At 37.6% G+C, this 27407-nt stretch overlaps 1 protein-coding gene across 12 annotated transcripts in view; it reads right to left on the reverse strand.

The window, feature by feature from the left end:
• FN1 (fibronectin 1) overlaps nt 1-27407 on the reverse strand; it is a 68017-nt gene that overhangs the window by 33994 nt on the left and 6616 nt on the right. For all 12 annotated transcript variants that reach the window (XM_020288211.2, XM_020288210.2, XM_020288212.2 and 9 more), the window contains exons 6-21: nt 26103-26261; nt 24069-24260; nt 23107-23286; nt 22312-22488; nt 21003-21155; nt 19547-19675; nt 18309-18452; nt 13576-13697; nt 9949-10129; nt 9598-9774; nt 8623-8751; nt 8427-8516; nt 7435-7629; nt 6303-6575; nt 5172-5438; nt 1007-1101 (exon numbers count right to left, since the gene is read on the reverse strand). In XM_020288211.2, the coding sequence (XP_020143800.2) occupies nt 1007-1101; nt 5172-5438; nt 6303-6575; nt 7435-7629; nt 8427-8516; nt 8623-8751; nt 9598-9774; nt 9949-10129; nt 13576-13697; nt 18309-18452; nt 19547-19675; nt 21003-21155; nt 22312-22488; nt 23107-23286; nt 24069-24260; nt 26103-26261 (2663 nt within the window). The remainder of the gene's footprint in view (nt 1-1006; nt 1102-5171; nt 5439-6302; nt 6576-7434; nt 7630-8426; nt 8517-8622; nt 8752-9597; nt 9775-9948; nt 10130-13575; nt 13698-18308; nt 18453-19546; nt 19676-21002; nt 21156-22311; nt 22489-23106; nt 23287-24068; nt 24261-26102; nt 26262-27407) is intronic.

A 27407-nucleotide genomic window follows, 5' to 3' on the forward strand; every position in this document is an offset into this window, starting at 1 on the left:
TACCAGCCCCTGTAGTGCTTTGTATTGCAAAAATACACCTTTTGAAGAAATATGTGCATAGCTTCAACTGCAGGGGGATAAGAAGAATGAGAACAAATGTGCTCATAATTTAAAATCCTTTTAAGATTCTATTTCAAAAACCTAGGTAACACTGTGTCATCAAATAGTGTTCAACTCCAGACATATCCTTCATACATTATAGGGCTTCTAAAAGTCAGAAGTAAGGGAAATTTAAAAGATATACTGGCAATCTTCAAAAGGGTTTCTCTATATTTAAGTAGCATAATCATCAATATGGCCATTTGCATATCTCAAAAATGAAGTGATCTTTGGTATATATTTTTCAAACAATCATGAGGATTTAGTTTTGATTTTCATTCATAATAAATAATATTTCTCCACACTCTAAATGCCAATGAAAGATTAATTCTTTTAAACATATTCATTTGTATTCATCACTTCTCTAATATCATTACTTTAAAGAACATGAATCCAGATATCCACGGGGAAGACCTTAATCTTAACTTCTATTAAGAGATTCAGCCGCAGGCCTTTGAACAGTTGGAGATAAAACTGATTGGATGAAAATGTGATTTTTAAGTGACTCTGTGTTTAATTGGTCTCCGTAAATTGGCTTTTGTGAACTTGTTCACACCCATTTAGAACAACACATCAAATGGAGTTTTCCTATATTTTTTTAAATGTCGTTACCGAGGAGAAAGGATAGAGAAATTAAGATAGCAAACACCACCAACAGCTCTGTGCTGACGTTTTATCCTTTGAAAAGCACTTCCACAGTCCGTCCATCCTTCCAGCAATTTGGTGAGGTCACCAGGGCAGAAGTATTGTTAGGCCTTGGCAATGTGTCCAAGAGGTAAGAAGAACAGGTAACAGAATCCAAGGCCCCCAGCTTTTGAACTTCCTGTCTCTACTGTATCCAGAAGAAATATGAGGGTGAGGGCACCTCAGGGCCATATTCCAAGAGTTAGGAACATCTGCAACTTACCTTAAAACCAATCCTTGGAGCAGGCGTCCATGTGATCACAATGGTTGTCTCGGTCACCTCGGTGTTGTAGGGAGGGATGGAGCTCTGAGGCTGCACTGTGAGATGGAATCAAGGCATGTGTTCAAACCTTGGACTCACAGACGATTCCATAGAATACAGACAAGTATTTTTACTGAGAACCTCAACTTAACCAACCAGTGGATAGAAAATGTCACATAAATTCCTTCATTGGGTGAGAATTTGGAGAAGATCAGGGCTTCTCAATCTTTAAAATGCCACACAAACCATCTGGGAGCTGGCTAAAATGCAGGTTCTGATTCTATATGTCCAATATGGGGGTAGGGAGTTCGCACTTCTCACAATCTCACAGTTAATGACCTCAAAGGAGAGGTCCTTTTCATTGCAATTATAGAATTCACTTTGTGTGTTTCCATCATCATTGGGACTTAAGTTTGGTGACAATAAATTTTCCTATATTGTCAATATAAATCCTCTTGTGAAATGGAAAGGTGGTTACCACAAACTGATTACCATTTTGTTTCTTAATCATTAATTTAAGAAGAATGATCAAATTATAGGTGGTGATCTACAAACAGCTGTATGCTGAATTAGTCCATAATGATGGCCAATTATTTTTGGTTGCAGTAAGAGATGCTATATAAAAGTCAGTCAAAATCTGCCACCAACGATGCACTTTAAATTCTAGAGATTTATTCCTTAAATATGTGGTTATTCATTAATAATAGTACATACTGCTAAGATTTAGTGTTTTACCACCAGAATCAGGAATTATAACAAAAGTCTATTTTGCATTTTTTAGGATTCTTACACCACCGTTTTTCTCTTAGTGAGATTATTACTTTTAAAAAGAAAAGATTTGTTTCCAGGTTTCAGCACCAAAAGAAAAAGACACAGAAAAAGAAAACAATGAAAGAAAGAAAGAAAGGGAAAGAAAGAGAGAAAAAGGAAGAAAAAAAGAGCATGTATATTTTACAAGGTTAAAATAGAGATTCCCAACAATCTTGCAAATCTTATTATACATTTAGAAAAGGGAGGTCTCAGAGACCAAGATATTTGAACCGAGGTAAATTCAAGGATTTCAAGTGTGTTAATAGCCTTGGTTACATGTTGGATGCCATCACAATTCCCTCCTTTTTACATCCCACCCAAGTTCTGTTCCCATTGGGAAAATCTACTGAATACATGCATATTAAATTATGAATGGCTGATGAGATGAAGAGTTAGTTTCCAGAGTTATGCAAACAGGGATTAAAAAGTCTTCAGGTTCCAGTCTCTACTCAGCTCCAGTTTTTTTTCTTTGTCATGTGGGAGTTTAGGTTCAACATTGCAATTCTTCCATTTTTTTCCCAGTCTGGATTTTAATGTGTAATTGTTTCTTCTTTTAATTTTTTTGTAGAGATAGGATCTTGCTATGTTGCCCAGGCTGGTCTCAAATTCCTGGCCTCAAGAGATCCTCCTGCCTCGGCCTCCCAAAGTGCTGAGATTACAGGCATGAGTCACTGTGCCCACCTAATTTTTATTTTTCCTTTTAAACTACTGTGTGAGAAAAAGTGAAATTTGTGCACGGGCCACTTCATAATGACTGCTCTAATGGCTGAATTGAAGAACTACCGGTTTAGTGTGCTGTTTTGCAAGCATGTTATTATTTTGATGGCGTGTTGGGGGAAGTAGACTGGATAACTTTTGGTGCCTTTCAGTGACTTTGAAATCATATACCACTTGGCTGCTGCTGACTTTGCCAAAATCCCATGGCCAGCCCTGTGTGACCATTTTTAAGTCCCCACAAGAAGCAATTCAGAGAACAGTCAGTTTCTTTCACTGGATATCTGCAAAAACCACAACTTTTTCACAAATTACATTCTCCTCAACTGTCCTTAAGGTTAGGTATTTTCTATTGCTTCAGCAAGCCAGCCAGAGTCTTCCCAAGTTTAAGATGAGGCTCTCTGTCTGGGAAGGCCATTATGGGAAAATCACCAAACCACAAACACACAAACTGATATCAAAATAAGGACGCAACTGTGTGACCTATGGCAGGTCAATGAACAACAGCCTGGCTTTTAAACAAAATTAGTCCGATCAATACAGAAATAAGTTGAATTTTCCTCAGAAACAGCATTCTCCCCCCACCCCTACTTTTCTCACATTTGTGCTTAAGAATTTAGCACAAGTTATAAAACTCAGAAAAGTTATTCCCAGAATTCAGCTTTAGTGAGACAGTAAAAAGCTACAGAAACTTAAAGTAATTTCAAAAACATGCGAGCCCTGTTGATGTTTACAGCCTTAGGGAGTAGTTAAAGTTCAAATGAAGTTGGAGAACTTATTGGCTCTCCAACTGCTTACATTGGTTTATTTAAAGCTAAGCTTGGTGGAGCTGTTTTTGTTATCATTCATTCCTCAATCAACCATCTATTCAACAAATAGTTTTGGAAAGTACACTATGTGCCAGGCACTATGTTAACCTTTATCTAATAAAATTAGTCTTGACTTTCAGTACTAAAGTACTGATTCAAATATAATTATATTTTATATAAATGTACTATGCAGAGCATAAAATAATGCATCCAATATTATCAGTTTCCAAAAGTACTAGAAATATCTTATATTGACCCCCACCTTCCACTTAATTATTGTTAGCATCATTTAAAATGCTTTTTTCTTTTTATAAGCACTCTATTCAACAGAAGAAACTACATGAAATACGTTTTATATTAAGGAATGAAAAAGACAACTATGTAATTCTACATTTTCAGTAAAAAGGCATCTACTAAAAGGGTACATTCACTGAAATCTCCATTCTAATTCAGTGAAGGACTGCTATAAGAAATGGATACCTACAAAAAAATACAAAGACATTAATTATATGAGAGTAGATTTTAGATTATCTCATAATTATGCAACATGAAATAGCAAATGATTAAGGTAAACTTACTGGCAAAGTAAAAGCAGATTATTTGCTTATTATTAACAATCACTTAGGAAAAAGCCTTCATGGGCCAAACTTCATACAGCAAATTTAAATGGAAATAAATTTTTGGTAAATTATAAATTTTTATGGGGAAAGTTTATAGAGAATTTTCATCGGGAAATAAATTTCATAGTTATTTCCAAACTAATCTTGTATTTGTATTGACTTTTTGAATGCTTTTTAAAATCCATATTTCTAAATTAGTCAAAGAGTAAGATTTGTTGAAAGCTCTTGGAAAATTGCAAACTAGTCCATGGTTGCAATATATGCTGAAAAACATGCTTATGTTAGGTGCTTTCATAATTCAAAATGTCGAGTTGAAAATAATAAATAATATTCAGCTGGAAATAAGGAGTCTCATAATTCTTTGTAATGTAAATGGAAATGTACTTAATAGTAATCGGTTTGTGAATAGAGGCCTTCATTGTGATGTAGATATGTAGAAGATTTAAGACCACTTCCTTTAAAATGCTGAGCAAAAGGATAGACATGACCAAAAGTTATTGTTAGTATTTTTCTCCTCTGTGGATTTCAAGAGTAATTTAAGAGAAAAAGCTATTCTGTCGTGCAGAATTACTTTAATCTTCTGCGGCCAACACTCCACCAATGATAAAGAAATCATTTCCTTGGCTTGTTCTATCAGTTGGTTTCCATTCAATCTGCAGATGTTTTCTAATCTGTATATATGGTAACCACTCAATGCCAGAAGTCCAGGATGTAGACAAACATGCTTATTTCTTCTTGCCTTAATTACTATTTGGTAAATTCCTTTAATACAATAGAATTTAATTTTTCTAACAACAGAATGCTTTAAACCCACGTTACTCAAAGTGCTGGCTGGCCCGGGAAGAAATAAGGAGCTTGGCAATGTATGCAAAATGAATACACTGCTTCCTTCATCAAGAAAATCTGGCTTCAAAAAAATTATCAGCTGAACTAAACAGTATGCTTTTTGATTTATATTCTGGCACAAGCTCCTTCTCTTGTGGCCGACCAGGTAGCAAAACAATTCGTGGACGAGCAACCAGTCAGTCCATGGAGCACACTTTTAGAACTACTGCTTTAAATTATGTACTAACTTTTAAAATATAATTTTTTGAAAAAAATGAATGAAGAATGGAGAATGTCAATATAGTTAAGGATCTATCACTAAGAAAAGGCATTTAAATTTTGACTTACGAGTGGTAAAGACTCCAGTGACTTTGGGGCTCTGTTGGTTGTCCTTCACAGCGACGAGGGTCACAGTGTACTCAGACGCGGGCTGCAGGTTCCTCACTGGGTACCTCGAAGCAGAGGGTCCCACGTTGTATTGCTTGGGCTGGCCTCCTCGGGTAGGGCCCACGGTCAGCCGGTACCCTGCTATCCGGGCCCGAGGAGGAGTCCATATGACCAGGACGCTAGTGTCCGTTTCATTGATAAACTGGAGGTTACTGGGAGCATCCAGTTCTAGGGAAAAAAATGAAACACGTCAAGACACACTTAGGTCATAATTATTACACTGACATCCTAAAGCTTGACTGAATATTCTGAATTTTCTCTCCTGAAGGTTGAAACTAAGTAAAAGTCAAAGCCCTGGAAAAACTGGGCCGTTAAGAGATTGAGTGCTACATAGAACTTTGCCAAAACTCTGTCAGTTATGAGAGATTGCAGAACTTTTTGCTAGACTATGTTCCTTTGAAAAGTCAAATTTTCTAGCAAGGCTCTCCTATCACTCCCAGAAATTATAGTTACCTTATAGTGATGGCATTTTTTTTAAAAAAGGCAAAAGAAATACCTCCGAACCCCACAATGTGCTCTGAGACAAACAGGTTAAGGAAAGAGGGCTAAGCCTACTAAAATGAGGGCAAGAAGCTCCACATGTATCAAAAGCAATAGTCTATACGCTTATTAAATAAACAGTCCTTTGCTGGAGAAATGAAAGTTATTTTCACATGGTTCAGATTAGACAACAGTTACAAGAACTATAACATAGAATCTCAGATTCATGATAGGACACTGGTGAGTTTATCAGAAAGAATCACATCAATTATGGGTTTTCTTCTTAGAATCTCTTAAGTTCTCCTCTTTTAGTGCCCTTCCATTGGTGCATATATTTTGGAAATGGGTTATCACTCAGTATCTATAGAGCTTGTCTGAGTTTTATTTTCAAGTTTAATGAACTTGATGTTCATTCTATGTTCCCTTATTGGCCGGGCATTTTCCTCTTTCTAAGCTGTCCACCTGGGAGTGAATGGCACGCTGCCCTCCAGCCCAGGCTGGAAGTGAGGGTGGAGAATTGGGTGGGGACACGAAGACGCGAGCGGGACCTACTGGTTGTCTGTTCTGCAGTCAGAGGCTTGCTCTCCCTCCCGTGGTTCACCGCAAAGACTTTGAAGTAATAGGTGACCCCGGGGGACAGCCCGGTGACTTCCGCAAAGGTGTTCCTGCTGATGGGCAGCCTCTGCCCGTGCTCCCCGGGCAGGTTGACGGGGATGACATCCACGCGATAGCCAGTCACGGCGCTGTCTGGGGGTGTCCACATGATGGTGACCTTCACGTCCGTCACTTCCACAAACTGCAGGTCCTTGGGAGGAGGCACTTTATCTAACAGACAAGAGTCAACTGGTTATTCACAATTCCTGCTGAAGACTATTTTGGGTTTTTTTTGAGACAGAGTCTCACTTTGTTGCCCAGTCTAGAGTGAGTGCCGTGGCGTCAGCCTAGCTCACAGCAACCTCAATTTCCTAGGCTCAAGTGATTCTACTGTCTCAGCCTCCCGAGTAGCTGGGACTACAGGCATGTGCCACCATGCCCGGCTAATTTTTTGTGTATATATATTCGTTGGCCAATTGATTTCTTTCTATTTTTAGTAGAGATGGGGTCTCACTCAGGCTGGTTTCGAACTCCTGACCTCGAGCGATCCACCCACCTCGGCCTCCCAGAGTGCTAGTTACCTTACAGGCGTGAGCAACCAGGCCCGACCTGAAGACTATTTTATAAAGAGCCAGTTTCTCGGACGTCTCAGCTCAGGCAGTTCCTAGAGCCTCTCATTCCAGAGCTATGCTAAGTTTTGTCTCTAAACCAGAGAATATGCTCTTTTGCATATATTTTCATGGTTCCATGAAGGAACTTTATGGTATCAGTTCTTAATCAGAAAGGCTTTGATAAGTTACTTATGACATTTCAGCTGCATTTCCTTAATTTAGGGGAAAACTAATACTTGATTAGACTCAAGATTACTTGAACGTAGGAGCTGTTGACAGAGACCACACAGTCCTCCCTGAGGGACAAGGCTTCCAGTCCTCGCAGGAGGCTAATAGAATGAATACAATGCAAAAACAGCTTTGTTCTCCAACAGAAGGCAGGTTAAAGATATTACCTGGTCAAACCCTCAGAGATAAGATGTTACCTGGTCAAGCCCTAAGAGATAAGATTCTGTGCAAAGTGTCTTTTTCACAGTTACCTGCACGGGGGACACCAGTGGTTTCCTGCTGGATGAAAACCGGAGTGCTTTCTTGATTTTCCTCCACGGCATAGATGGTGATGTTGTACTGGACGCCAGGCTGCAAGTCGCTGAGGGTGACAGAGCTGGCGGTCTCGGGAAGGTTGAGTTCTGTGCTGCTGCCTTCTACTGAAGGTGAATAGACGATTCTGTATCCTGCAGATTCACGAGAAAAAGCAAGACATACTGGTTTTAGGAAACAGAGGCTTACAAAAAATCATAAATCCTCCCTTTTCTAATAGCTCTTAGCATCTTGCTTGATTAGCTAAGAGCTAGGGATTTGTTTTGACTCTTTTAATATTGCCACTTCTTATAATAATGATTATTCAGCACGAAGATAAAATAAGAACACTCGTGCAAAGCTTTCTAGTAATAAATATCATCCTTGAAGACCCAAGATTCTTCATAAATGTCAATTAGAGAAGTCATTAGGTGAAAATATTCATCTTAAACTGATTTCTCCTCTTTGAGCTCTGGATGATGGAAGCAATTCACGAAGCAGCCTGAGCACAGAGTTGTCAAGCACTGTGGGTGTCGTCTTTTAGCAACTTCGATGATGAGGCAGTTGAGTCACCTAAGAAAGCAATTCGGCTACCTCTTTAAGAATAAATCTCAGAGCAAGGTTTTCAGGAAAATCACGCTTCTCCAACCCTGAGAATGCTTGCTTTAAAGTGCCAATGAGCCGGCATTTTACAGGTTGTGTATGTGTTGTGGCGTGTGTGTGTGTGTGTGTGTGTGTGTGTGTAAGGAAGTTGGCAACACAGATTGGAGGGGAAATGATACATAGGAAATGGGGCTGGAAGACTTGAAAGCAATCACCTACACATACACGTCTCTGATAATTCTAAGGGAGATTTGAAGTGGCATGCTGGTCTACAGTCAGAATTCGCTCCCTCGCCACCTGTGACATTAAGAGTCACACAGCAGCCCAAGAAGAAGGAGGCTAAGCTGACCTGTGATGGGAGCCTGGGGTTTGCTCCAGCGAACGACAATCGAGGTGTCATCAACTTGGTCCACCGTAGGGTCAGGAGGAGCGTCGGGTGCTAACAAAGAGAGAAGGGAAGAAGGGAGGTGATGGTCAGGAAATGTTGCCACAGGCCTGTGTTTGCCAGAAAAAGGTTCTTTTGACACCATGTAGTACACGTGTACCTGTTGTCTGGGAAGTCGACAGGATCAAACTCTGCTCCCCTTCTTGGGATATCTGGTAGACGTTTACGATGTACTTCCGGCCAGGAAGCAGGTCAGGGATGTTCACAGAAGTGGCTGTGCTTGGAAGATCTTTAAAACAAAGAGAAAAGGACTAAACCAATCCCGCCAAAGACTCCACAGCTTATAAGGATATCTTCAAATAAGATATTTGAAGAACTATATATTCACGGGGAAAGAAAGACTAGAAGGAAATGTACTAATGTGCTAATAGATAATTAGCGATTATCAATGCTCCATGGGGATAATTCTTCTTCTCCTCTTCCTTCTCCCTCTCCCCTTTCTTTTCATTTTCCCTTTTTTCTCTGAAGATATATAATTTTTATAATCCACACCTCCAAAATTTCCACAAAGAGCTCTCTATAGTTAAAAGTCAGGGGTAGTGGTTATGGAGAAGATGGTGAAGTGGGGGTGGGTGGGATACTCTTTTTCTTGATCTAGGAGCTGGTCTCATTGTGTGTTCACTTTGTCAAAATTCATTGAACTCAGTGCTTATGATTGCTGCACATGTCAGTATGTGTGTTATACTACAATAAAGTTTTTTAAAGGCCCCCAGCCACGAGAATTTGAAAGGCTTGAATGAGGGCCTGTGATCACACTGTCAGCTGCAGTCCTCATCCTGGAAATTATTAATAGTTCCATGGAGAAAACAGCTTCTGTCGTAGGGACCCATGCCCAGGCAAATGCATAATATAGTTCCTATCAGAGACCAGGAACATGTGAGGGAGGCTCAGGAAAAACCCAGCCAGTTTCTAGAAAGGGTCAGTCCCTTCCCTTCCTCATACCAGAGGGTGGTTTGCTCAGTCTGAGCTGTCAACTGGTTCCAAACCACAGAGACCACGTTTCCGGAGGCCCCCTTCCAAGGAGGGTTGACCAGAAGCCACCCCGGACCTGCAACATGTGACGCATTTAGCTTACCGAGGTACTGTGGCTCGTCTCCCTCCTCACTCAGCTCGTACTCCACCCGGAATCCTGACACGGTGTCGGAAGCTGAGACCCAGGAGACCACGAAGCTGCTGGCTGTGATTTCAGTCACAGATTCAGAAGTGGCCACAACGGGAGAAAGGGGAGTGGTCTCTCCTGTCACGGTGTTGCCTAGAGAGTCGCAGAAAGGAGAAAACTTACCACCGTCGTCTGTGAACATCATTTTTTTCTTTTAAACGTTGGTGCCATTCACGGAAGAACATGAACTGGGAAGGAAAGCCCTCCCCGAGGAGCGCCCGACTCTGAGACACCCGGGCGTGGACGTGAGGACGTCTGGGTACATACTGGTCACGGGTGTGCTCGTGCTGGTGGTGGTGAAGTCGAAGCGGGTCACTTCTCTGTGGCCGTACTGCTGGATGCTGATCAGCTGCCCCTCATAGATCATACCTGGCTTCAGGCCTTTGATGGTGTAGGAGTTTAAGTGGCCCGGAATGGTGGCTTCCTTCCAATTACTTACAGAATTTTTCTAAAAATTTGAATTAAAAAAAAAAATCACATTAATGTTTACAAGCTTGAACCTTTTAGAGATGATGTTCAGCAATCTTCAAAGAAGAATGAGGGACCTATGCAGTTCCATTGTGGAGGAAAATCATGGAAAACTGGAATCGTAATGGTTTTATTGCTCCGAATTTACAGATGGAGAAACAGAGTCAAGTGACATGCCTGAGGTTACATAGTTGTGGACACTGGGCAACCTTCACTTCTGCCAGGTTAACTATTTTATACCAGTAACACAATATAATGAAAATAAGCTTTGCCTTCCCCAGTGTTTTCATTTCTACAATGAACAGAGATACATTCCTTTTTGAACTGGGAAAATGCTGCATATTCTATCTTTTAACTAGGTGGGATACAATTCAAGTTTCTTGCCTTGCAGAAACATTCAAAGGCATAATTTTGCTTTGTGACTCAGTTCCTAGGACCCTAACATACTAGGCACAACCCATCTGGTTTTGCGATTTATTCTTGGATATGAACTACCCCATCAGAAGTGGTTAGCCAACTTTGGACAAGGCTGTAGAAAAATGCAATTTCGGTTTATTTAATCTTTTGCTTCCAGTTTACATTTCACATCCTGTTCAACTTCATTAATATGTCATGAATCACAAAACTCAGTGCAATAAAATTTGTGGGAAAGAAACATCCTTACTTCAGACAAGATGAGACCCTTTTAAGTGTAAATATTTGAAACTAATATAAGTCAAAATATGTTTTTTATGCCCAGTGATTTTTTTTTAATTACCCAATCAACCAATTCCTTTATAATTCAAATCCTCAAATGTCCATTTATATTTTTGGAATAAGTGAAAATGATCCTAGTACTCTTTAAATATTAACTCAAATATACTATGAAAAAAGCTTTAAAATTAGTTATTACAGTTACCTCAAATTTAATGATAAACCTTTTATTCAATGTGAGCTTTTTTGGTTAGCTATCGGAAGAAAATAACAGAAAATAAACTCTCAGATGCTGTACATTAAGGAAAAACCTGTATTTTTTTAATTATTAGAAAATTTCAAAGAAATTCTTCACTGTCACTCTTTGAAGACTTTCCAATTCAATGTATGTTTTGTACCTACTTGTAAATGTCCCCTATTGCAATGATCTCACAAAACACTTCAGGGTTAAGTTTAAAGTAAATAAAATTGGTGATGAGATAAAAAGACGAGACACAAAGTGTTGGAGGGGAATATGCATTAACGCCATTGATTTATATCACTAGATATCAAGTTCTGCAAAAGGCCACTCAATATACTGTAGGAACATTACAAAATAAAAAAAGAATAATTTTGTTTCATTCACCATTTGTTAAATAAGTATGACAGGAACTAAACCATTCTAGGCTCTAGAGAGACAGCATTGAGGAAATGAGACAACACAGTCCCCTCTCTAAGAGAGGTTGTTTCAATATTCCATTTTTCTGGTCTTGCTTCCATATAGATAACATGCTTATATCTCTATTTTTTCCCCATTTTTCAACAAGAAATTATTTTTAAGGATTCTTCAATATGACAGCTGAGGATTTAGCTCAATAATACTACCTCCCCTCCTCCCAGAATCTTGAACATTCACAGTGTCTGACATTTGCATTGTTAACTTTGTTGTTCTTGTGTTTATATTTGTAATTTAAAGTATTATACTAAATTTCCATTTCTCGCTTCATCAACATTTGATGGTATCTTTCTTGATTCCCCACTTTAAAAGATAAAGTTATTGGTGTTCCTTCTCTCTTCTCCACCTTCTATCCTCACCTTCCATGTTCTATTTTTTCAGTTAAATGTTTACTTTTTATTTTGTCTTTAAGTTGGATCCAAGTCTCCATGATTCATCCCTACACTAATCATGCCATGTAATTAGGAGTATGTTCTTTTTAATAAGTCTAACATCATAAACCCGCTGAGTGGATCAAGGTTACCAGAATCAAGGTTCAATGGCATTTCTGTTTGTTTTCACATCCTAGTATTGCCACATTTTAGTTTGCTTCATATATTAATTATGACTTTATTATACATTTGGGTTTATTATACATTCCTCCACCTGATTCTTGGAGTTTCCAACTAATGTTGTTGTTTTTCTTGCCTTATTTCTCCTTGCAATTGACTTTCCCCCAGTCTGTCTTTTCTATTAAGTCCCCCTTTTTTCCTGGAGACTTCAATTTCTGCCCCCCGCAAACCTCATGCCCATCCTTCTGCTCCATCTGTATTGGATGTGCTCTAAGCCTGTTATGCAATTGTCATGTTGCAAATTTTTCCCACTGCTATCAGGGTCTGGATTGGAAGCACCATTTCCTGGACCCTGCAACTTCCTTCTTATGCTACTCTTGTTTTTCTGGAGTATAACTTCAAATACCCATAAAAAAAAGAATATGGAAAATAAACTTTCTGAGATCTTTGTGTCTGGAAATATCATTATTCTGCACACTCGATTCGTGTTTGGCTGTGTACAGAAGCCACTAGAAGTTTCTTTTCATCTTTGGTATTCTGACACATCAAAGATGTGTCTAGGCATGCCTCTTTTCACTAATTGTTCTGGGCACTCAGGAAGCCCTTTTACATCTAAAAAATGACCTTCAGTGTTGGAAATTTAGAAAAAAAATGATTTTAACAGCTTGAATTTTTCATGCAGAGTTTAAATTCAACTACGTAAGTTTGTCAAATTTTTTGTTTGCTTTTTAATTGCTAGAATTCAATAGCTATAATTAAAAATGGACATTTTTCTACTATGTTTAATATGCTGTTTCTCAAATTATAAATCATGAACTTTGGAGATAGAACAGAGCAGGTTTGAGAGACTAAGAGAAACAAAAGCTTAATAGACCAATATTGGCCTTAATATGGTTTCTTTAATTTCTAGACACACATTACTGGAGAATCACAGGGCTCATTCTTTAAATAAACCAACTATCATCCTTTATCTATACTTCCTTCTCATCATCTCTTTTCCTTCTATCTAAATAAATTCAGTAGATCAAAAAACAAGGTTTTTTAAAAATGATCACTTAAAAAGTGAATCAAAAGAGTAATATGTTAATTTAGCTAGTTTTTTCAAATTATGAAAATAATGCCAGTAGTTTTTTTCCTTTGGTGGGGTTATAAGACATACAAAAACTTTAGATTTTCTTCCCATATTGGGAAACAACAATCAAGCATTATCATTTCTAAGACCTTGCAAAGAAGATTTATGTAACATAAAAGAGTTAAATTCTTCCAAATACCAAAAAGAAAAAAACAACTCCTCCCTCCAAAAACAAAAAAACAAGCCCTTCAATCTGTATGTCAGTTCGATTGACCACATTTTGTTTGGGCCCTACGCAAACACAAATTCTACATAAATAGTTAGTCAGATCTGTTGGTCTAGAATTTGATAAGCTCAGGAGACTCAGTGTCGAGGTTTCTGAGTGGGGTACTCACAGGTCTCCACCGTAGAATGTACTTGGTAATGTGAGAGGGTTCCGGTGCATTCCACTGGATGGGGTGAGAGTTGGGCTGGCTGGGGGTCTCAGTGATAATTACTTGGACAGGTCCAGTTGTACCTGAAAATGAAAATGTGGGATTTAGTTATCTTGGGTATTTACTCACTTCAACTTCAAATTTCGTGTACACGTACAGCCATCATTAAAGACAGTTTTACTTATCAGTACATGTGACTGTAATAAAATTATCTGGAATTCATTCATCCTTTTACATATTGACATTGGAAATCAATGCAACAAATCTGTTTCTAGCTGATAATTATTGTCCTTCACATGAGAAATGCAAATAGAATTTGTTTATAGCAAATAAAATAAAATTTTTCAAAATGCCTCTTGCTTGCTTTTATATTCTTTATTTCCAAAGTAAAAATTCTGAGAATACTGTGAAACACCCAAACAGAAATAATGTAATATAGAATATCAAATTCATTTACTTATTATATTAAGCCTCTTTGAGGCAAATTCTAATTTTTAGAGGTTTTCATCAAGAATGAATCTACTATCTAAGAAGGAAACAACATTCCAAAGGCCATAAGATATGATGTAAAACAAACACATTTCTAAATGGGGTAGAAACTTAGACAAATAGGCAAAGGTAATAATTAAAGACCTAGCTTTATTTCTCATCAGTCTGAGCAGCCTGTCAGTTTGGAAAAAAATTCTAGTTTTATTTTTATTCAATAAGGATACTCTTGAATCACACCATTGATTGGTTAAATTATTAAGAAATTAAATTAATTTTTTCCAAAAGTAGTTGTCAACTAGGCCGGGCGCGGTGGCTCACGCCTGTAATCCTAGCACTCTGGGAGGCCGAGGCGGGCGGATTGCTCAAGGTCAGGAGTTCAAAACCAGCCTGAGCGAGACCCCGTCTCTACCATAAAAATAGAAAGAAATTAATTGGCCAACTAATATATATAATATAAAAAAAAATCAGCCGGGCATGGTGGCTCGTGCCTGTAGTCCCAGCTACTCGGGAGGCTGAGGCAGGAGGATTGCTTGAGCCCAGGAGTTTGAGGTTGCTGTGAGCTAGGCTGACGCCACGGCACTCACTCTAGCCTAGGCAAGAAAGCGAGACTCTGTCTCAAAAAAAAAAAAAAAAAAAAAAAAAAGTAGTTGTCAACTAAAACAATCCTATGAAGTAGACACTAAATTCAATGTTTCCACATCTCGATGTGTATCACTATTACCAAAAAACTTTAAAGTATGGCTTTGGTTCTTTTGTTAAAAAAAAGGAAAATGAGAGTAGTAGAATCAATTTCTTAATAATGTTAACTCCATTTGGAATCATAATAAAATAGCTGGAAAATTTATGCTTGCAGAACAGAAAACTGCCTTTTTAAAAACACTATCTTCTTTATGATGTCAGTCGATGTTCAACTTAACTAGAAACAAAAATAAAATTCCTTGTAATAACCTTTCCAAGAATTTCTAACTGATACTCTGTGAAACAGAGCAAAATTGTGCACATTTAATAAAACACTTCACTAGATTATTAATGGATTTATGTTTTCTGAAAGTTTCTAAGAAAAAACATATTGATTTTCAAACTTTATTTCTTAGCTGTTAAATTCTCTTTAAAAACAAAGTTTTCTCCAGCAGAAAAAATATATAACTTAGGTATCTGTGCCAACTCAAAAATTCTAGAATAAAGTACTCACTTCCACACTAGGAATAATTCAAAAGTTGGTTGAAGGTTAACAAATATTCTTTGAATCTTAATTTCATTTAATGTACATATTTCCAAGCCACATGGAAACCAAAATTCATGTACAAAATTCTCAATTTTCCATTCTAAAGTGGCATATATATTTCCCAGAACTTGCAGGATGTTTGTTTCAATCAACTGGCAGAAGTTAATTCCACATCCTTCTTTGAATCTCCCCTTTTGTTCATGAAGAGCCTCACAAATGTAAATACATTTTAAAGATAAATATTTAAGGACAATTTCAGAGATGTGACTATTGAAAGTAATTCCAGGTAAATCAGTAAATATAGGACTATGTCCTTAAATTATTTATGATAATTGGCTACTATATTTTTCTTAATAAAGATACATCTGGTGTGCATTGTTTTGTCTGTCAATCATGATTTTGAGAGGAAAAAACTTATGATGGTTAAAAGTCTATTAAGTTTTAAAAAGACAATGTAAATGACTTTTACTGTCCACAGTTAAGCCTAATCTCTCTCCTATGTACACAAGGACACAAAGAGAGGATGGCAGAGGACAGGGAAGGGAAAGAGAAAAATGGTACTGCAATTGTTTTACCCCAGCCAAAGAGGAGCAAAACTGTAGAAGTTTCTTTTCCTTCACAAGACTTCAAGCACTGGTCTGAAATTCTATGTTTAAACATGTAGGCTTATGCCATAGCCCACCTTAAAAGTAAGTGAACTGAATAGTAATAGGAATTTAACACATTTTTGGCAGGAAGTATAGAGACTGCACCAGTTGTTTGTTAGGCTAATTAAATACCTATTAACACTACACTCTATCCTATACTACATATAATTTGAAGACAGAAAGCTAAAAATCAGCCATCATTTCTATTATTTAGATTTAAATTTTCAATAATCCTTTTGCTACTGGCTAGTTGATATAACTTTTCAAATTAATGTAACTGGCATATACTAGCAATTACCACTGCAAAATCTGTACTCTCCCTCTTATTCAGTATAATCAAACTAATAATAACATAGTAAATTAAAGATATGACACAATGGCTACACTTTTAAAATTAGTTTGAAATAAGGTCAAAACGAGTAATTTCCAGTCATAGTGGCCCTGGGGAAGTTAAACATTCATCATTTTTTGACTCAGTCCTTTTTTTCTCTATTTAATTTGCTGAGATCTGTGCCTTCCGAGTTGCTTATTGACAAACCAAATGCCTCTTATCTTCTGTTAGTTTGAACAACTCCACTAAGTCCTCTGTAGGAGGAACAAACAGGGCAAGGCTCAGAGACAATCTGTTGGTAATCTGTTATTCCTTTATTCTTACCACATGCTTAAAAGCCCCACATGCCAGGCACAAACCATTGAGCAAACCAGACATACAGATAAGCACCAAACAGGGTATCTGAGGTCAAATGCCAATCCCCAGTCCCCTAAATCTCCTCTACACTTGGTGGACTCTTGCTATTACTCTTTTTGGAGAGTAGAATAAGGTCAACATGCAAAACTCCAACACAGAAGGACTACTTCCCATCCAGATTTGATCACTAAAATGTCCATCTAAATGCTTCCAGTAAGCAGCTATGTGGGCAGACTTATTTTAAAAGAGAGAGAGAGAGAGAGAGAGAGAAAAAAAAAAGACTTCTCTAAATCATTCAGGAGGAAATAATTCTCAGTAAATTACCACACCAATAACAATTATAAACATGAAAACTAGGGAGCATTTCTTTACCATTTGGTTGCATCACTTAATAAAAAAAAACAAACTCAATTATATACATTCTGAACTTACAGTACTTGTACAATCAATCAGCTTTAAATGTATATTAAATGTTAAAAAATTTTAAGTGATTCCTACACCCAAATCCACCAAAAATACTATTTAAGAGGTTGTTCAATTTGTCCTTTGAGCCTTCAGAATCAAAGTCACTGTCCCTTGCTGTGACTGTGTGTGAGGGTTGAGAAGCACAGAATTGTCAAAGTTCCTGGAAAGGGTACATCTGTGTAGTGGGAATTTAGGATTATGACTGCCCGAAGGAACTTTAAAGGTAATCAGCTGCAATCTCCCCATATTGCAGATGAGGAAATAAGGCGTGAAGCTTGGCTAACACTGTCTTTAGGCAAATTGCTCCATAGCTTGTTCTCCACGGCAGTGAATCTCTTAGCACATCATGGAGGGACTGACTTAATTTAATCTTAATTTCTGTCACATGCAGATTCTGATGCCCTGAAAATCATTATTTTTGTTTCTGAATGTAGGCCATGTTTGAAGTGTAAAGTTAATGGAGATTTTGGATCTCAGTCCTTGCTCAAATAACTGAAGCCTAATAATTAGCTTTTCACAATGCAATACGTTTTATTATAATCACTCAGTGAGTATTAAATCAATTTTTTCCCCAAAATGAATTATTAACACCCACAGGTAGGCATTATGTCTTTGTAACCTGAAAAACCCCAACAATAAACATCGGAAAGTGTTTTGAACTGTGTGGGCAGAGAGTTGACTGAGTTACTCAACTACTGGCCCAGAATAATGTGTTCCAGACTCCAATTGATTAAACAAATGAAAAGTTTGACATAGAGAGGACTTAGATGACATGCTAAATGAACACAAATCCTATGTGGTATTTCATGCCATGTCTCTAGGCAACTTCTCTGTAAGAACCAAAACCCCAATCCTTTACTCCCAGATAATTTACTTCATGATTTCTATTTCTATGTATGGATGAGAGATGAAATTAGCCGGAGTATTTTAACCTAATGGAATGTTCTAGAGCGTTGAGAAACAAAATTATATGCTGCACATTTTCTAATTCTTCCCAACCTTTTACTTGATAGAGGGAGAAATGAAAATCATTTTACTCAAAAATTCAATTGATTATTAGTGATAAGAGAAAAGGGTGGGAAAAGAGGAGACCCCACCTTAGGCGTGAGAGTATTAATAAGCACTTCCCTGTTGCTGTACCCATTGGCAGTTCTCGATGTGCAGTAATAGAGCTACTTACCTGGATAGGTCTGCAAAGGCTGGCAATGCCACTCCCCAATGCCACGGCCGTAGCAGTAGCACTGGTATCTGACACCATGCACATACTTCTCCCACGAGTCTCCAATTTGATAAAATGTCCGGGTCTCTGAATCCTGGCATTGGTCTAAAATATACGGAAGGAAAAGATAAATATCCTTGAAGACTTATAGCTACAAATTTAACTTCATTGTGCTAGTGCATACATTCTCAGTTTGAATAGAAATTTGCAACTTTCTGTAGCCCATCCAGTTAAAAGAAATATTTTGTTCACATCCTTTACTTTACAGGACAATTAGTAGTAAGAAAGTATCCAGTTGGAGGGATATTTAGTTTTCTAAAAGGGTAATATTTCTAAATAAAAATATAAAGATTTAGATTTTAGTATATATTGATATTAATTTGAGAAAAAAATTAGTATAATTTATTCAGATTTCAGTATATATTGATATTAATTTGAGAAAAACATTAGTACAATTTATTCATATTAATGCAACTGGCTTACCAATTGAAACAGCAAGGGAAAAATCTACAATAATTTTATTTTGTTTACTTCTTCAAAATTCAGAGAAACTAATTTTACCTTTAAATGAATGAACTAGATTTTAACTATGGTAACTTTCTGAGCAGCTTCTAAGAAAACCTCTCAGACTTCTCTCAGCTTTGGCAATCTCACATCAAACAAATTGATGTTATCGGTGTGTTTTCTAAGTGAGCAACCTATCTCTTTCAGTAAAAGAATATTAATGGATTACCTTAAACTTTGGAGTGCAAGTAATATAACTTTTAAGGCTCTCAACCTTCACTGTTTGCTCAGTTCTATTATAAAGGGCAGCCAAAAAAAAAAAAAAAAGAGTATTTTGGAGGGAGATATCTACTGGCATAATCCTTTGCTTCTGTTTTTGCACCATCAGCAAAGGAAAATTTCTTTTCATAACACAGACTATCTTTATGATTCAGAACCCGAGAATACATTCTATTTAATTAAAATAAACCTGCATCCATCACCAAATTCAACAAAAACCAGGTGACTACCAATATCGAGATTATATTCATATATTGGTTCATGATTAGAGAGAAGACTTTGCCAAGCTCTCAGCAAGCAACTGATTGAAGTGTAGAGCCAACTTCAGTCATGTTAACATCAAATAGCTTTTCTTATCTGAAACTTGCTAACCACTCTGTGTGTCCAAAATCGTCTAGGGAGATGAGGTTACTTACCAACGGGATCGCACTTCCATCTGCCCCGACCCTGACCGAAGCATGTGCAGTTCAGCATGTGTCCCTCTTCGTGACGCTTGTGGAACGTGTCGTTCACGTTGTAAGTGATGTCGTCAACAATGCACTGATCTGTTTAGGAAACAGTCGGATGGGTGAGAAATTTTTTTTAAGTTCCACTGATGAAATAAAAGAAATTATGCTTCCAAAGCATACAGTTCCTTCCAGTTAGTTACCAACACCTTCCACTAAAATAACTTTTCCCCTGGCATAGAATAAGCTTTTTTCCAAAGCTTAGTCAGTAGTCTAAAACAAAACAAATTGTTTTTCGCCAAAAACAATTCTCTCATAAACCTGTAAATGGTGTGGAGGTTAAAGTATACACAATTGAAGAACAGGGTAGAATACACCTTCCTGTGAAAAGTCAATTTTTTAACAAATATGTATCTTACTTTCTGATAAGTTCTTGCTTATTTGACTTGCTTATTTGATAATTTTCTTTATGTCTCTGCTTGTATATGATAAATAAAAAGATTAAGCATATCTATACAGCACTCAGCATGGTGTAATAGTCTGATCTGGTCTCTGGAATGGGGTGGGGGGGAGGAGATATCTGGATTTGGGAAATAAGATGACATCTATTTTTTTTTACAAAGTTTTTTACAAAGTTAAAAAAAAAATAGGCCAACTCTGTTCCTCACTCTCTGAGGGATTCTGAGAAAGTGATTTTCCCTCTTAGAGTCTCAGCTTCTTCACCAGTAAAATGAGGAGTTGGTCTGTACAACTTATTAAGGTCCCACTCAACTCTGCAACATTCAATGTAATTATTATCACTCCTGGATTATGTTGGCATGGACACCACAAAGGATAAATTCAGGCCAATAAGCCACACACTAGCTACATAGACTATTTATTAGCTGACAGTTGTAGCTAAATATTACTTTTCAAATCAAAGAAATGGAACTAAAATGGTTTTAATAAGTCAATAACTTCCTCCTATCATATAACTGGGTCCAAAGGGGAAAAACTAATCTGAACAAAGAAAATTCGTCCCTGTATGTATTTGTCTCCTTAAATTTGGATCTGTAAGGATCTGATTTTAGAATAGCAAAGTCTTTTTTTCTGTACAGAAATTATTTGATCATTTCTAGACATGAAGCCAGTGGCATAACCAAAAGCTAAAAGGATCAAATGCTTGTGTTCTCGCCTTTGAAGTCATCTTTTTGGCTCAGTGTAAGTACTTACATCCTGGGGATGTTTCAGAACCTTGGCATTACTGTGCCAGTTTTTCTTAACTGGCTGTCTGAAAGGCAAAACCTGTCCAGCACAGTAGACTAATGAATGGAGTGGCATTGCATATTTCTTTCCCTGCTTTTGGCAAAGTATGAGTTTTCACAGAAAAGACTGCTTCCTTGTACACTTTGCCCTCTCAAATGTTTTCATTGATAAGCCAGCGTACCTCGGAGCTGGGAGTAGGCAACACACGTCCACTCCCCGCGGCCATTTCCAACACATGTGCACCTCATCATGTGGCCCATGTCATGCTGTTTGTCCCACTGATCTCCAATGCGATACATGACCCCTTCGTTGGTTGTACAGATTTCTTCGTGGGCTGCATGGAAATGGAAGAGAAGTGCACTTGATAAACGATCACAGGTCTAAACAGGTACGCGTGCAATAGTAACAGTCCCGCCTGCTCATTCTAAGCTCTTGCTTGGGAAGAAGGCTTACGTGGCTCAAAGAAATCTAAGTGCCTCCACATGGAGGCATAGAATTTTGAAGCTTGCAGGGAGAAAACATGGTCCAAAGGTGAAACATGTTGCAGAAAACAGTTACAGGAAGGGTTAGGGAATGTTAAACTAAGATAATCCCTACACATTCGTACAAAGAATTGGCACTGTTCTAGAAGCCTGGATTTTGTTACTGGTCTGTAATTTTTCCTAGTTCCAATTTATTCTGGTTCAAGGAAAAACTATGTGTTTGGTTATAAAATTTCAAGTAAAAGTGGGGTTTCCTTCTAAACCCAACATTTTCTTTTGTTGAAATGAAGGTAAGTGTAAGTAGTTTAGGTAATAAAGGTAAGTGTAAGTAAAAATAAAGGTAAGTGTAAGTAGTTTCTTTGCCTCATGTTCACACTTGACAATGCATAGTGCACAGGCTCTGGGTTCTACAACTGGAAAATCAAAGGTAATCTATGGGGTTTTGAAATCTGAAAATAAATAAAGGGCACTAGCTCCTCTTTCTCCATTTATACAAACTGGAAACTTTTTTTTTAAAAAGAAACTCCTTACCTGTCACAAAACATTGAGTTTTTGTCTCTTTGGTACTTATTGATAAGTGCCAGTTGAACTATAATTATGTGTCAATATTGTAGGTCTGTGACTACAGCACTCAGGTATATAAATACACACATATATGTGTATGTATATATATAATATATAAATGTTTTAAGTTACTCAGTTGTGTGTTCTTTACAAAGATAAACATATGCAAATTTATATTTCCAGATCTATAAGTATTTTTATTGTACAGTATTTATATATTTTAGACATTAAATCATGCCAATGGGCTTTAAAAATTATACAAATAATTATCTTATGTATTCTTTTCAATTTTTATGTATATGATATAACAATGTATATACCACATAAGTTTTCTGAAGTCTTAAAATTGTCTTAATGGGTGAAATAAGAGCAAACTGGACACCAGCCTTCCGTCTCAACTCCCTAAATGGTTGTCCACAAAGGCAACCCACAAGGACTTCTTACCAGCCATGGGGCAGAATCCAAACTTCTGGTCAGCATCATAGTTCTGTGTGGTTCCACACCATTTCATGTTGTCTCTTCTGCCCTCAGAGGTACAATCAGTATAATTGTGGTTGTTGTACAGGAAGGGGAAGTGGCACAAGGCACCATTGGAATTCCCACCTCTCGTCTGAACCAAAACTGCTCAGAACAATACACAGAAAGGAAGAAAAAGATTACAGCTGAATTTTCCCATGTACAAGAGGGAAATTACTATGGAAAGTTCTGGGAGAGCAAGGTCTCTGCAGTTAATTCACAAAGAGTCTATCTCAGAATGAAAGATGTCTGATAATATAGTTCTAAGCTTCTTAGTGTATTCGCCCTCACCTTCAAAATAGATTAAAGTCCCATTTTCACTCTCATATTCTCAGCCAAAAAAACCCGATCAAATGGTATCTTTGAATAAAACATAGTTTTAACCAGAAAATAAGCAAAGGCACTCAAACATCCACGGCTGTGTATTTTTCAGCCTTGTGGGATCACATACTGATTTCAAAATACAAGTATATTTAATTGCATCATAATCCCAATGTGTCAAAATGAATGAACTGAAAGGCTTTGCCTTGGTGTCATTTCACAATAGTACATGGAAGCATCCTCAGCTGCTACGTTAGCTCCTTATCTCTTGGGTCCAAACTGAGCAAAAGTGATGCTTCCTGTGTGCAGCCTCAAAATTACTGGCCAGACTGCTGGCAAATAAAAGTAGGGCATGAGAGATGAGTTTTTCTCGCTGCTGCAGTTTCCCCTTGGGACACTCACCAGTATGGTCTGTACAGAAAGAATATTTCTGGTCTTGCTCATAATTCGAAGTTGTGCTGCACCAAAGATGCCCATCCTGTCGCCCTTCTGTGGTGCAGGAGTAGAAAGTTCTGCCATTGTAGGTGAATGGTAAGACACATGGCTCCCCATTTGAATTGCCACCGTAAGTCTGGGTTACAGCTAGAGGCATAACAAAAACAGTCTCAGTAAATATGGCTACCTTATCTCCCACTAGCGAACAGCTGCTAATTTATAGCTTAAATGAGAGACTTTGTTCCCTTAAAGGAAAAAGTTCTGAGTATAGATAATTATCTGGTTCATTTCAGTCAAAATGCATTACTCAGGAAGTCATGTCTAATGTGGATAGAATGACACCTGACTTCTTTTGCAGATGTCCTTTGTTAACACTTCTGCTGCCTGCCTCAGTTTCTCTATTTGTAAAGCTACATTTATACAAACGTATAAAGATGCTGCTTAAGGGTGCTAGAGTAGGGAGGGGATATGTATACCAGTATCTGTGCCATTAAGAATTAATATATGAGGTTATTCTAGGGAAAAAATCAAGTGTACCAATTCTCATTGCTATAGTTACTGTCACATTTGTCACTCAGAAGAGATGTGTTAGGTTATTGAAGGACATTTACTTCACAACGCTGCTGAAATTTGAGATTTACAGTACAAAATATGGATGATTAGCTATTCAGAAAGCAATTATCTTGTAACAACATTTTAGACAAATAAAGATAACACATACAGTGGGATTCCCATGACTGGAAAGAAACTACACAGACTGAAAAGACTGGAAGAAAATACATCAAATGCCAATCCTGATTGTTATCACAGGGTGGTAAGATTACATGCTTTTCTTGTTTGTTTTATTGTTTCACATTAAATGAATCTATCATCTTCCAAAAACTAAATAATGAAGTCATCAGTACTATTCTTTGCAAGATAATGCATACCTGTCTCTTGGCAGCTGACTCCATTGCCCAGGCAAGTGCAAAGCATTTGCTTATTCCCTTGTGTCTTCAGCCACTGCATCCCCACAGAGTAGACCACACCGCTGTCTGTGACACAGTGGCCATATGGGGCCGGCTGGGGGTGAGGCTGGGGCTGGTAAATGGCTGGTCGAACATCTGTGAAGGAGCCAGGTCCTAAGGGCATCGGAAATGACGGTCACAAAATTAGACGAGAGAAGATGACTGGCTGCTTTCTAGAGTCAGGATCTTTGGGTTCTCATAGAGGTTACTCTGAAATCCATATCATTTCTAGCCCAGAACTAGAAAGAAAGAAATGCCCCTTCCATTCTGCACTGGCTTTTGCATTTAGCCTGGAAAACAATCCACAAGAGTCTACCCATTGGCCTCCATCCTCCAGCTCATCTAGAGCTCCCAGGACTTTATTCCTAAATCACACACGTTATTCTGCCAGTCGATACCGCAGACGCCTTCCATGAATTCTCACCCATCCATGTGACTCTGAGCTCACCGGAGGGTGCCCTGGGCAGCTGGCCTGGATTCTCAGGTAGCTTTGCCCCCTCCTTCTTCATTTCATTTCTGCTCAGGATTATTTGTGTGATTCTATTGTGTTTTTTCCAAAACCAGTCAACCGGTTTAAAGATAACTTTCCTTTCAGAGCAACACAACAGAATATGTTGATCTTTTTTTTTAAACCCGCAGAGCAGAGTTAGGACTGATGCTAGCATGACAGGCAGACTGAGTCCAACATCTCCCCAGGTGCTGCTGGACACTGGAACCCAGAGATACTCCATAGACCAAGGATCTCCAGGTCAAACATTCTGGGGAGACAGGGCACCTATCCCCATACACCCTACCTCAGACAGTCACAATGCAGAGGAACATACAGATCTTCTAAAGAAAGTGCCATTATCTTTAACCTAGTATTTCTCAAACTTTTTTGAACAATGGAAACTTTTCAGTATAGTATTAGTAATATTAATAAAAACAGCAAAACTTTATTAAGTGTTTACCCACATTTAATTCCCCATTACCCTTTTAATCTATTTTGGGTAGATTACTATTTATATATTTTTGGGTCAGCAGCAATTTTATTGATAATAGTCTAACAACTCAAAAATATTATCAAATCTAATCTTGCTCACCTTCACAAGTGCTCAGAGCAAGATTAAAAGCTCATCGAAAAGAGAAAAATCCAAATATATTTTTAGCTAAATGCCTGATTTCTGAGGGGCTAACCAGCAATGCTGGAATACCACTATACCCATATAATCAAAACATATTAAAAAAAATAACAGAGGAAGTGCACACCCTTGATTGCCATATTTCTTTCTTCAGACTCTAGCAACACATTTATGATGCAAAAATCTTTTTCTGATATCAGAAATGATTAAAACTTTTTTTTAAAAAAAGAATATTTAGATACAGCATCTTTCATTTCTATCTCTCAGTCCCCTCTGCATTTCTGAAATTTTGAATGCCAATACAAGGAGAAAATGATTTCCTTATTTTATGGAATGCAACCAAGTTCGCTGAAGCATGGAGCCACACATTAAAAGATTGTTTCCACTATAAGAAGAACTGAATGTCAGGACGAGGAAGTATATTACATTTTCTAAAAGAATAAATGTACTTTTCTCCTTTTTCCTAGCAAAAGAACCAAGTAGACACACACATAATCAGAATTCTCATTTCCTCTAAAGGAATTTTGGATATTCAAAATACATATATAGAGAGGTATGTGTGTATTTATCTATGTTATGTTGTTTTATATTAGCATTCTTTTAAATCTCAGTTTTATCTCTTGGAGCTATACCTAGTTTTTCTCCTCCTAAGATAAATATTTTAATTTTTCTCCAAAATTTAAAACTTGGCATTTAAAAGAGTTGTAACAACTAATAATCTGTAAATGAGCTGAACTTATGAGCATTGCAAATTATCCCCAAATGGCTTGCCAAGGGATAGGTGGCTTTGCCCTGCTTCCCGTTTCGGCCCCTGTTCGTCCATCCCATGCCTCACCGGTGGCTGTGGTCTGCAGGGAGGCGTGCCTCTCACACTTCCACTCCCCTCTGCCGTTGCCTGTGCAGATGCACTGGAGCATGTTTCCTCGGTTGTCCTTCTTGCTCCAGGTATCTCCAATTCTATAGGATGTCCTTGTGTCCTGATCGTTGCATCTGTCTGTGTCACAAAGCAAGCATTTAAATATGTAAATCAGGTCAAGAGTGGCAAGTGGTCAATTCAAACCTAAAAAAAGAAATGCTGCATAGTAGTTTAATGCTTGGTAATTACCAATTTTTGGTAATATGTTCATATTCAGCTCTGGTACTGCAACCAGAACAGTCCATGAAACTCCTGAAAGATGAGATTCCATTTGTTACAGTGGAAAGGGAGCTACATGGTTTAGTTTAGTTCCACCACTATGTTTGCCAAAAAACTTTATTACTATCTTTCATTACTCTCTTTTATAGTTTTTACACCATTCCTCTGACCAAATTCATTGTCTGGTATTCTATTATTCCATCTTTTTCCTTCTCAGGCTTTCTCTTAGTAATTACTGTGGATGACCTGCATTTCAATAGGGAGGAACAACAGGGAGGCTAGCAGGTCTCCAAGGGTCTCTACCAATTGCTGCAAAGAAGCTATAAAAAGATAGTAGTATCCCTTTTCTCCATTTGTTATGTAAAAACATTCAGAGAACTAATGATTTCTTTGACTAAAATGTTCTTTTCTAGCCCCCTACCCCCAAATACCTGCAGCATTTAAAAATCACTAGCAAAATAGTCCCTTGAATTCTTCAGTGTTAGCCTTCCAATAAAATGTAGGATTATTGATGTATAATGATAATTCATAACTAAATTACCATCAGTCTATATGTCCCTTTATCTGGCAAAGAGATTGTTTGGATTACAATCCACCTTTGCCCATATGCTACATTATGAGTATAGAGGATCTTATTTGTGAATCAAACACTTCTGCAACTACTGGGTAGAGAAAAGATAATCACACAGTTGATGTATGTTCATACAAACACACACCCACATTGACCTGCCATAAGAATGGAAGTTTGAATGAAGGTATAATTGCTGTTTAGAGGTTTTCTCCAAATCCCCGGCTAAAAGTACTACCATCTCCTGAGCCTCCGCAACACTATTTCGCTATTCTCTTAAAACCGTTAATGTTATGTTTTGTAGATGGCAAACATGTACAAGACCTTCTCATCACCCTAACCTACTAAGTGCTCTTTGAAGGCTGGGTTTTAATGCCCCATTCATATCTGTGTCCCTATGACACCTTGTACAAAGTAAAATTTTCTAGAATAAATGA

Source organism: Microcebus murinus, chromosome 8 (assembly GCF_040939455.1).
Source record: "Microcebus murinus isolate Inina chromosome 8, M.murinus_Inina_mat1.0, whole genome shotgun sequence".
Lineage (NCBI taxonomy): Eukaryota > Metazoa > Chordata > Mammalia > Primates > Cheirogaleidae > Microcebus > Microcebus murinus.